Source organism: Hippocampus guttulatus, chromosome 9 (genome assembly GCF_054856545.1).
Source record: "Hippocampus guttulatus isolate MCC_2025c chromosome 9, RoL_Hgut_1.0, whole genome shotgun sequence".
In the NCBI taxonomy this organism is placed as follows: domain Eukaryota; kingdom Metazoa; phylum Chordata; class Actinopteri; order Syngnathiformes; family Syngnathidae; genus Hippocampus; species Hippocampus guttulatus.
In genome coordinates, this window is record NC_141269.1 from 16230836 (window position 1) to 16241935 (window position 11100).

The window sequence follows — 11100 nt, forward strand, 5'->3', positions numbered from 1 at the left end:
GAAAAGTGGTGTGCATTCTTTGCACGGAGCGCCTCCGGGTGTCATACCTGAGAGCAGCCTGGTCTTGTCGAAGCAGGTTCAGTAAATGCCATATAAGCAGTTTTTTTTATATCGTTGATATCCAGTGCGGTCTTTGCCCTCACTAGTAAGACAATTAAGTACAATCGTAAAACGGCTAATGAAAATAAGAATAGAAATCCATTGCCATCTTACAATCTACATTAGCAGGACAATTTTGCCTTCATAGTAGGACAGCTACATGGTGAAACAAAGCGCAAAACTGCACTAGTGCGCTCTCTTAGTAGGTTACTACTAGTGAAGCACTATAACTAGTAGAATTTTATCGTCTCACAAGTAGCATGCAGTTTTCAACTAGTGTCTAGTTTTGCTTCTGTAGTCACTAGGATGCCAAAGGTGTCCTATATGGAAGGCAGTACTGTAGTTCATTCAACGAGTGCACCCTTTGGTTTATGCCCACAGACAAAAGGGCTTTCTAGTATCAGCTAAAACAGTAATCCTAGTCGACCATGTGTTTTATTATTATTATTTTCGCAATATACAGTTCCCAGGAGTCTTACAGGCAGGGCACATTTTGCACATAGAAATAAAATCTATTTCGGTTTAAATATGGTATTTAAATTATGTTTGCCAAACAACCCCGCGCCCCATCCGCCACGGATATTCGCTTCATTTATTTTTTATGTATTTATTTTTGCGGGACATGTGGGGGCGGTTGGGGCACATTGTATAAGAGCGTTTTCCATCGTCCCAGCCAACAAACCACCAACACCTCCTTCCACTACCCGCAGTGGGGTTAGATCTGAGGTCTGGCTTTCGTCTTGGAAAGACAAAAATGCCACCTCGTGGCCAAGAGGTCTTACTATTAGAGTAATCGTACTGTAGAAAATGTTGTCCCTGCATAGTACCAAGGAAGCAATAGTTATCCGTTTCTCAGTGTGCACAAAAAGAAATTCAGATTTTTGATCAAAGATTAAACTCACCCGTTGTTGATTAATTATTTATTTTACTTTTAATTATTAGGACTTTGGTGCATTCTTAGTGACAGTCCTAACTTGAATGGCCTCCTATTTGAAAACACACACAGGCATGGGGGAGAGCAGGCAAACCCCAAACAATCAGGCCAGAGCACGGATTGAAATCCACAACTTTTGAGGTGGATGTGCTAACCAAAGCAATGAATGACATTCCATTATTTTTAGTCTGCCAGCATGACAACTTTCAAGATAGCATTCGGGCTGTAAATTTGGTTCATATTAGCAGAAAAAAAATCGATAGACTGTATTTCGTGGTGATCGAGCAAGGAGAGAATACGCACAGCACTTATGCTTGTGTGTTGCTATTTACAATTTGTCACATTTCCTAAACAAACAGGCGACTCACTAAACAGAGCAGTAATTTAATTTAATGCACTGCTAGATGATGCAGAACAAGAGGTTAGCATTCTGTTTAGGGACCAAAGTGTTTACTTTCACTGTAGAGGTGGACCTAGTAGTACTTTTAGTCACCTGGAATGTCTAGAAATGTTTTAAAATGCACATACACGACATCTGATGCATCGTATTGACTTGATTGCCCAAATACCACTTTTTAAATCCTCGTCTAGCGCATCTAATACGTCTCAGCGCATCTCTGGTAAAAGTAATATTGTACAGTACAAACTCGAGTACACTTTCATAAGGAGGCGCAAATTCCCCATACAGCGTCACAGTGATTGACAGCTCATATCTTTTCACAGGAGAAAACTACATTGGAATTAATTAATTGAATTTCCCAGAGATTTCTACAAATTCTCTGTATGGGTTGTTGATGATGTAGACAAGTGTAGATGATGTCATCCCTATAGTAGTTGCAATTGGGTTGGGTGGGTTTGTACCGTATTGGCCCGAATATAAGACGGCCCTGATTATAAGACACCTCCCTCTTTTTCAAGACTCACGTTTGAAAAAAGACTTTTTGAACACCAAATTCATTTTTATACAGAAAATAATTACAGTACATCTGAAACCAATGATTATAACAATATATTTGAGAGAAAAAGCATGTTATTTTGCCTCATTCAAATTTAAAGTGCAATCACATTCGTAAATGAATGGCTCCTGGTTTTTGAAATGTAAATTACATCATAACTTCTCCTCAGCTGCCGGTTAACCTGGCTGATCTTCGACCCACTTTTCTCCAGATTGTCACTACGTTTCTCCATTTTCTGTTATCTCTTCTATTATTTTCTTCTCTTTTCCTTCTTACCGCTATTTTTTATTTTTCTTCTTCGTGGCAGGGGTTCACTTTGGCCTGGGGAGTCAAGTTCAGCATTCGCTTCAATGATATCTGGCGCTATCTAGCGTCTTGAATGGGTATAACGTCTAGCCCCCTAACATAAGACGACCCCCATTTTTTCAGTCTTATTTCAGTGCAAAAAACACCGTCTTATATTCGGGCCAATACGGTATTTTGTAGGATGTACGTGTAAGTGTAAAATTGTACTGTCATTGTGATTGTTCCCAGAAATTACATAATGTTGATAATATAAAAGACACACCAAAATCTTGCAGCAAGACACTTTTAATTTCCATTGCTGTTGTTTTCATGTCAACAGTGCAACATTTCCCTCACACAAGTCAAGGTAGTCATTTGTGCATGTTATGTTGAAAACGAAATTTATTTTTTTGCACACCTTTCAAAGATATTGATAGCGATGTCTTTGTGTGATGTGTTTTGATTCATTTGATTTTATGATTGCCTTATTGCTTATTTACTTTTTGTCCAAACACTGGGAAAGTTGCTGCTGGTTTTTCTTTCAACTGCTGCATGAATGTATTTAAAAGGAAAAGGAGAACATAGGAAAGTGAACACAGCTCTTTTTCTTGATGTGTTTTTTTACGGGGAAAGGTGACCAAGAGGAGCAAATGGTTTATTTTCAGCTCATTCGTAACCATTTAAACTTCTTGTCTCTGAGTGTCCACGCTGGTGGACACCACCTTTCCGTCGATGATTTCTTCCACAATGGTCTTCACTCTCCTCTCCAGGTGGGGCTTGTGCTCTGCCGAAGTGGAGGGAATTGTGGTCACGAAAACAGCCATGACAACATCACGTGCCGTCATTTCGTGGATGAGAGAGTGACATTCGCTTACCTTCCAGCTGCACCACCTTGCTGATGACCAAAGGCCTTCAAAGAGAGCGGACAGTGTGGCATGAGTAAGGTCAGACACGTCATACGTGGACTACCAACGGATTCTCTCTCACTTTTTCTGCTCATAGGATTCTCCATCCAGCAGACGGCGGTACTCGGCGATCTCCCTCTCCAGCCTCATCTTGATGTCCAGCAACAGGTTGTACTCGGTCTTCTGTTGGTCGATGGACACTTTGAGTTGCTGCAGCTCTACCTCCAGGCCGTTGATGGTCAGTTGCAGTTGGCTGAGCTGATTGCTGTACCGCATCTTGGTGTCGGCGAGGTTCTGGCGGAGGCATTCGATCTGCACGGCGGACGGGGAAATGACTGAGTGGAACGGCTGTGCGTCGGCGCGTGCGGCTGACAGGACGTTGGCTTACCTCTGCAAGGATGCCCTGGTATGTGATCTCCAAACTCTGGTATGTCCGTTTCAGCTCAGAAAGTTGGGAGGAAAAGGTCTTTACCTCCGTGCTGTAACCTTTGATTTCCGTCTGGAGGGATTCCATCTATAATACACACACAAACAAGCCCATTTCATTCCCCATTAATTAATGTCACAAATGTGACAGGATTGATGTTCATGCTCAGGAATAAGTGATCCATATGTGGTCCCCGGGCCAAACTTTGCTCATAACGGCTTCAAGAGCCTCATCATTTTATGCCTCCCATCTCACCTTCGCTTGATACCATCTTTCCAGTTCCTGCTTGTTCTTCAACGCCAGAGCCTCATACTGCTCCCTCACTTCTTGAAGGATCTTGGAAAGATCCACAGATGACGCACTGTCCACTTCTACGTTCACGTTTCCAGTGTATTGGAGCCTTGCTGCATTCATCTCCTACGTCATGAAAAAAAATGTTTTTAGGCACATTTTCAACTGCCGAGTGGATGAGAGACAACCAGCAGAGGGAAGCATTTCATTCGAAGCACATGAGCTGAAATGAGCTGACCTCCTCGTGGATCCTCTTGAGTTGTGCCAGTTGATCCTTCAGATTCTCTATCTGCATTTTCAGGTCACCGATGGTAACAACCATGCTGTCCCGGACCCCTCGAAGACGAACCAAATCAGACTCCACCAGTGCACGCGTGTTCATCTCCACCTCATATCTTGCAGAAAAGAACGCTTGCTTTTTACGCGTCCAGACACCACAAAAGCCACCAAAAGTTGAACTTGACAACTTACTTCATTTTGAAGTCGTCCGCCGCCAGTTGAGCATTGTCAATCTGCAGGATGATGCTCTGATTCTCTGCATACCTCCTTGCGATCTAAAAGGGGAGAATGACATCCTTATAGCAATGTGGAAGGTAGCAGGAGTGGCTGGAATACTCCTACTATTTCATTACGGTTGAGTTCTTTTGAGTTCTGTAAATTTTATGGGGCGACACAATGAAAGGTTTTTGGTTGTTGTTTTTTTTGTTTTGTCTGATCGACAAATGGTTTTGGGTTGAACTAACAAAATGCAACTGTGTGGCATTGAGACCACTTTTAATTTTTTTGAGGAATGGAAGATCAATTGTCACTGCAGTAAAGCGGAGCGTACTGGACTCGTCCTGCTATTGAACCCGCAACTTTCCATGACTAGCGTTAGTCTGATGCTTTTTAATAACCGATTGTCTGATACACACAAGCAGACGTAAGCTTACGGCGTCAACAGAAAGCTGTGTAAATGTGCAGACAGAGAAGCATGCTCCACCCAGCCACCTAAACCGGTTCTGCAGTAAAGCTATTGGCGGATAATGAGTATAGACTTGGGCTTGGATCCTTGTTTTTTTTTTTTTTTTTTGCATAGCAGGAATAGTCACCTGGGCTCGCAGTTCATTGATGGTGGCGAAGTAGGCGGTGAAGTCCCTGGCAATTGGAGACCTCTTCTCATAGAACTCTCTGATCTGCAGCTCCAACTTCCTGTTGGCAGCCTCGAGAGAGCGTACCTGGACGCAAGCGGCAATTACAGTCAATCAACGAGTCATTAAGTCCTTTGTTGTATTTAATCATTTCCTTGAGAACATTTCAGGACCAACCTGTGACCGGCATAAAAACAAATTGAGCGTTAGCACAGCATTCTGGATGTTAGATTGACTGGGATTTTTTTTTTGGTTTGTTTTTTATAATGTTGTTTTGTGAACACTGTCTGCATTGCATTACCAAATGCAACTCCTTCGAACAATATGTTCAAACACAATTATTTATTCTTCTAGCTGCTGAGTCTCCTTTTAATATTTAATATTGCCTTATTGGAATCAATAAAAACTGTATCACATCCTATTTCAAAAACCAACTCTCTGACAGTAAGCAAAGTTATCATTGCAAAGGTAGGATTTGGATGCATCACTCCTATTGCGGCTCAGCATTTCCCAAATTTAATTGAGTCAATACAGGTACACACATTTTATATTAGAAAAAGATCAAATGGCATATCCCCAAATAAGATGGTCACAGAAAGCGGATACACGGGTTAATCAAGTTGAAGAGCATTGAATCGTACTGCCTGTCACTGGCAAATATTACAGTCTTGGAAAATATTATTAGACAACCTTGAGTTCTCAATTGTTCATTTCATTACCTTGTACCACGAAAGATTTATCATGTGACTAACAGACAGAAAAGAAAACATGGAATGTTTAAAAGCACTGAGCTTCTCCTGAAGCTGATGACAAGCTTATGATTGGAAACCATTTTAGAAAACATTTGAGCATGTAGGGAGAAGAAGACAGGTGAAGCTGAAGAAGGGGCAGTTGCCACCCGCTTATGGTCCTGCTGATTTCTTACCTTATCCAGGTAGGAGCCCAGGCGGTCGTTGAGGTTCTGCATGGTGCTCTTCTCACTGACCCCGATGGTATCAAACCCGTACGAATTGAGCCCGCCGTAGGAGAGCAGGACATTGCCCTGGGAGATGCGGGTGTCATAGCCCCCCGCGCCCGCATACATGCTGGGTGCGCGGCCCTGGTAGATACCGGAGACAGTCATCTGGCTTCCCCCACCCAGCGGCAGTCGGCTTCCGCCGATGCTGATGTTACTGGCGGAAGAGATGCTGCGGGCGCTGGTGCCTGAGCGGCCTCCGATGAGAGACATGGTGAATAGGTGCAGGTGGAAGCTGAAGCTACAGTCAACGAGGAGTGACTGCGGACGGCGCAAGTGGACATTTTATAGAGAGTCCCTGCAGATGCCGCAACTATGTTCGGTATGCTGATAATAGTTTTCTGCGCTTAATAGGTGTGAACAATTGCGAATGACAGGTTGACAATCAAGTTCAGCAGCTTGATGTCTACTCCTGATAGACCGGGCCAAATAACATTTAAAGAGTCAATGTTTTAAATGGAGGCTGACTGGTTGGACAACAATCTGATCACTAAGCGTTACTGATTCTCTTTTAAAAACATTCTTTTTATGATATGAGCATGAATAATAGAGCACCAACTGTCACTGAAGAAAAAAAAACACAATCACTTTAATTCTTTTTTTTTTTAATTCAACCAGTTCCATACAATTGCGTGATATTTTGTGTGCCCGCTGTTTCACAAATTTCACTGAATAGAGGCACATATTTTACATCCTACGGCACACCACCAAATATCACACGTGGATGTACTAAAACAATGACGACCTTTTATCATATTACTTTTAATTTATTCACTCAATGGTGGCCTGTTTAGATGAAGCTTAGACTTGGAACGAAGCCTCGCCGTGGCTCTACTAAAAGGCTGGGACCGGAAGTACTGAGTCTCCAAAGGGGTTGATATGATAAAATAAAACAGATGTCACTGGAGATAAAAGTGTGCATTAGCACCTCGATGTTTCCTTTATAGAGAAATAAATGGACTCTGGTGATGTTTATTAAGTGTGAAAATATAGTTTTCACTATGCTCTTAACATCTGGGATGAAGTTTGGTTCAGTTTTTAACTTTTATTTTATTGGTTAAAAAAAAGTTGCTGTAATCTTAAAATAAGTCTCTGAGTTTCAGAACCAATAACGAAAATGTTTTGTCCTTTTTGAGCTGAAGGCAATTCTAAAATACAGTTACAAAGAGTAAATGTGCTTTCCAAACAAAGGTTTAGAGAGGAGTGTCATCAGCATAACCGTAAAAACGTATCCCACGTCTCCAACATGAATAAAACATGTTAGGCCTAAAATTGAACCATGGGGAACACCACAATCCAGCCTGTGACCTGTTGACAAGTAGTCTTCACTGATGGTGACATAAAATTGCCTGCCAGTAACTTCGGAATTAACACAGTACCTGAGAGTCAGATCATATTGTGCAGCCTGTTCAAAATGATTATTGTGGTCAAAGCATGCACTCAGATCCAGTTAGACCAGGACGGAGTTTTCTCATGTCCATATGAATTCTAATACTGTTTAAATGCTCTGTCTGTACTATAATTTGTCCAAAACCCTTGGAATTTTTCATACACACCGTAGGTACTTGGGAAATCATTTAACTGGTTAGAAGCAAGCTTCTGATTTGTATTTTTTATTTTTTTAAAGTCCGATTGGACATTGGCCTGTAATTTGACTGCTCTGCAGTGCATCAATTATTTCTTTTCAGAAGGGGCCTGACAATGACCATCCTAAAGGCGCATGAAAAGTCACCTGTCTTAATATTTTAAAATGTCAACAAAATTTTTAGCTAAAAGGACAAAAACTTTAAAAAGGGTGTGATGTTGGATGTAAAAGGCAGGTTATATGCTTTAAGTGGGACACAACCTTCTCCGGTATTGCCACATGAATATTTTTTTTTTATGATGTATGTTTGATGCAGCCCCAATAGTTGCAACATGGTATTCAATTTTTAATATTATACTGCACACTTGGGATAGGAATTAAGCAGAAAATCCACCTCCTTTTTTTTAATCCATTTCAGGCGGCGGTCATTTTGTCTTGGACCGCAACATGCAGTCGACTGAAAATGGCAAGTGAGCACATCATGGGATAGTTGGGATAATGGAGGGAGAGGACCCTGTTAGGGAGGCTGTGAGTTACAAGGAAAAAAAAACAAGAAGAAGGCCAAAGACGAGAGGGAAAGATAATCTACATGATCAGGATTTGCTCCACTTCCACTGCAAGTATGAGGATGCACGGGACAGGACTTTGGGAAAATTAAACTGCAACGGCCCTGGAGTTTAGTGGTAAAAAAAAATCTGAGTAAAAGAAGAATAAGAAGTCAAATAAAAATGATGTAAGCACACTAAAACCTTTAAAAAGCCTTTGTGGCATTATGTGGACATATGTTCTAATGCCGCGGGTGCCAATTTGACACCCTGAATTATAGTTTCATGCACATTTCTGAAAAATCTTTCGAGCATCAATAACTTTTCAGTTTATCAAATTAAGGCACGGCAAGGAGAAGGCTGTCTCAGTGGCCTCCTGTGACCTTTTCACCAAACACTCGATTTTGGCTCACGCCCTTCATTGCGGCCAAGCCACATTTAACTGCTTGTTCTCCCATGACATTTGATCATTGCCTGAGCTGGACAGGCTCAGCTGCGTTGTATCAACTGCAATTGCACGTCGATATTGTGCATTGTATATTGGAGCGATAACGTTGCTAAAGAGAGGCCACAAAAGGCTTTTAATTGATTTTGTTTTCGAATGACTCAAAAGTCAGTTGGTGCAGATTTTTTTTTTTCGAGTGAGTTAGAACATATACTGTCGCACCTGTCACACTGGAAACATGATTAAACCCATTTCAAAGAGGCATTTAGTGAAGCAAGCATTTGAAAAGTATGTCTGTGGTGTGGCACACCCTTCAAAAGAAAGTTTGGCGTGTCAAAATGGGACACAGGCGACTTACTCCACATCCATGGACTCATTTTGCAGCACCAACCTACTTTTGTTAAATCGAAATTGTAGTTAAAACCGGGTATTACTGACGAAGAAAAAAAAAAAGTAAAGTGCATGGGGCTTGAAGATGAAATTACAAATGAAAAGACAGATGTATGGTAGTCTTTTAGATAGGTTTAAATAGGTTAATACACATTTGAATGTGGTACTTTTGATCTCTCGCAACACAATTCAAACCACTTCATCAAATCACAAAAAAAAGCAGTTTTAAGATGCCCGTAATAAGCTTATGATTATGCTCCTTTTCTGTTAAAGAGACCAAAACTACACACTTTGATTGACCGGAGCTGTTATCGGCAATATCGTGAATGTCTGTTAAGACACATTTTTTGGGCCCGATGAGTAGTTATGTAAAGACGACTGCACATGAAGAGATCAGAGATCAGAACATTGTTAAAGTTGACACAGAACTGAGCACAGAGGTGGAATGCCGTGATCAAGTGTGTGTGTGTGTGTGTGTGTGTGTGTGTGTGTGTGTGTGTGTGTGTCGTGGGGAGGTTGTATGTGTGCATGTATGTGCATGTGTGTGTGCATGTGCGTGTGCGTGTGCATGTGGGTGTGTATGCGTGTGTGCGTGTGTGTGTGTGTGTGTGTGTGTGTGTGTGTGTGTGTGTGTGTGTGTGTGTGTGTGTGTGTGTGTGTGTGCGCAGTAACCTGTGCCCTGACAAGAGGTGAAGGGAAAAAGCTTTCTCCGTTTGTTGACGCATAGATGAGATTTCACTGATGGGTGTGTACATCTTTTTGTAATTATTCAATTTGACGAAGTTCACATGGGGCATTCACAGACTCAAACATAAATTATTTTGTCATCTCATTTGTTGATTAGCCACAGTGCCGAGGTGCTACAGTATCTGCTGTTTCTCATGACATAACATTTGGTGTGTGTGCACCAACTTTTGTGTCATGATCCAGTTTACCACATTTGTTTTCCCCCAAAGCTGCAAAAATCTTTGGAATTTGAAATAAATGGAAACTGTTGATCCTTTATATTTTAACAATAAATCACTTACACAACACCTTGTTTCCAATTAGAATACCACAAAGACATTCATTTGGAGCAGCCCAGGCATTATCAAAATAAGACTAAGATGAGTCACATATTCAGTATTGTATTTCCTGCTACTGCGTCAGATATGTGTAAACATTTGAAGGAGGAAAAAAAAAGTGTTTACCCTTGTAGCCGAGTTTCTAAGAGATAAGTGATTGTCAGACGTGTCCATCAACACCACAGTCTGTGTTTTGGTTAAAACGCACGAAGGAACTATTGGATTGCTTGCGGAAATAGATTGACTTGTTTTATTGTTATTGCAGCGCAAAAAGCTTTCCCCACGTGTAATTGACAAGCACAACGATGGCTTTATGGATGTAGCAATGTATCTTTTCCTTGACGTACATCTCCTGGCCACAATGGTGGCCCAATCAATCAAAAGCTCTGCCATGGTCACTTATCGATATTCGTTATGTTTCCGACTCAAATGCTCTGCCGGTGTTATAAAAGAGGACCCGTGAGTAGCCAATGAGTAGAGATTTGTTCAGCGGTCATGTCAGGGAACAGGATGAAAGCGTTTACTACACTTGTGTTTGTTTTGCTCGCGTGTGCCGCAGTTGCTGCAAGAGGGAGCAAAAAAGTCGAGCAGCTCCAAGATGGGAGGGAGGCAGCAAGGAGCTCTGCAGCCAGACAGGAGCCTCTGCCTTCACGCACGGTGAGACGGGCACACCTTTCGGAGGACGAGCGTGTGATTATGACCAAGCAAATCATGCAAGCAATCTCAGGTATGCTGTGGGTTTGGGGCGGGAAAAAAAAAAAGGTTCCAGATGAGGGCAATTTACCAAGAGATGCTCCCATGTGTGCACCTGTACGAAAGGCCTCACGTGGTTCACGTAGGAATGATCTGTTGACAGAGATGGTGAATTCTGACTGCATGATGAACCGTGACTATGAAGGCTGGGTGGATTTCGGACGCCGGGACGCAGAATGACAGAGGGGAGGCCGCCGCGGCTGCTTCAGTGTTCGCCGAATGCTTTTGCTTTGAGCTGCTGCTCATTTTACTACTCTTGCAACTTCATGAATAAAG

The 11100-nt window shown here is 41.9% G+C and overlaps 2 protein-coding genes across 2 annotated transcripts; one reads left to right on the forward strand and one right to left on the reverse strand.

Annotated features, from left to right (window-relative positions):
- Positions 1-2564: 2564 nt before the first annotated feature.
- LOC147200577 (keratin, type I cytoskeletal 20-like) lies at positions 2565-6313 on the reverse strand. Its single transcript, XM_086119849.1, has 9 exons — positions 5953-6313; positions 4989-5114; positions 4369-4451; positions 4136-4292; positions 3862-4023; positions 3568-3693; positions 3262-3491; positions 3150-3184; positions 2565-3058 (listed from the first exon to the last, which is right to left on the reverse strand). Exons 1-9 carry the CDS (start codon positions 6253-6255, stop codon positions 2955-2957), a joined length of 1326 nt encoding a protein of 441 aa, XP_085975975.1. The 5' UTR covers positions 6256-6313; the 3' UTR covers positions 2565-2954.
- Positions 6314-10564: 4251 nt separating this feature from the next.
- Positions 10565-11094, forward strand: LOC147200578 (gastrin/cholecystokinin-like peptide). Its single transcript, XM_086120298.1, has 2 exons — positions 10565-10798; positions 10928-11094. The coding sequence occupies exons 1-2, from the start codon at positions 10567-10569 to the stop codon at positions 11002-11004; spliced, it is 309 nt and encodes a 102-aa protein (XP_085976424.1). The 5' UTR covers positions 10565-10566; the 3' UTR covers positions 11005-11094.
- The last annotated feature ends 6 nt before the right edge of the window (positions 11095-11100 follow it).

Excerpts from the sequence above, each read along its gene's own strand:
- LOC147200577 (XM_086119849.1), bottom strand. The coding sequence starts at position 6,255 with ATGTCTCTCATCGGAGGCCGCTCAGGCACCAGCGCCCGCAGCATCTCT. Across the intron at positions 4,024-4,135 it reads TCAAGAGGATCCACGAGGAG|GAGATGAATGCAGCAAGGCT; the intron begins GTCAGCTCATTT and ends TTCATGACGTAG. Across the intron at positions 3,059-3,149 it reads CAAGGTGGTGCAGCTGGAAG|AGCACAAGCCCCACCTGGAG; the intron begins GTAAGCGAATGT and ends CCACTTCGGCAG.
- LOC147200578 (XM_086120298.1), top strand. The coding sequence starts at position 10,567 with ATGTCAGGGAACAGGATGAAAGCGTTTACTACACTTGTGTTTGTTTTG. Across the intron at positions 10,799-10,927 it reads AATCATGCAAGCAATCTCAG|AGATGGTGAATTCTGACTGC; the intron begins GTATGCTGTGGG and ends ATCTGTTGACAG.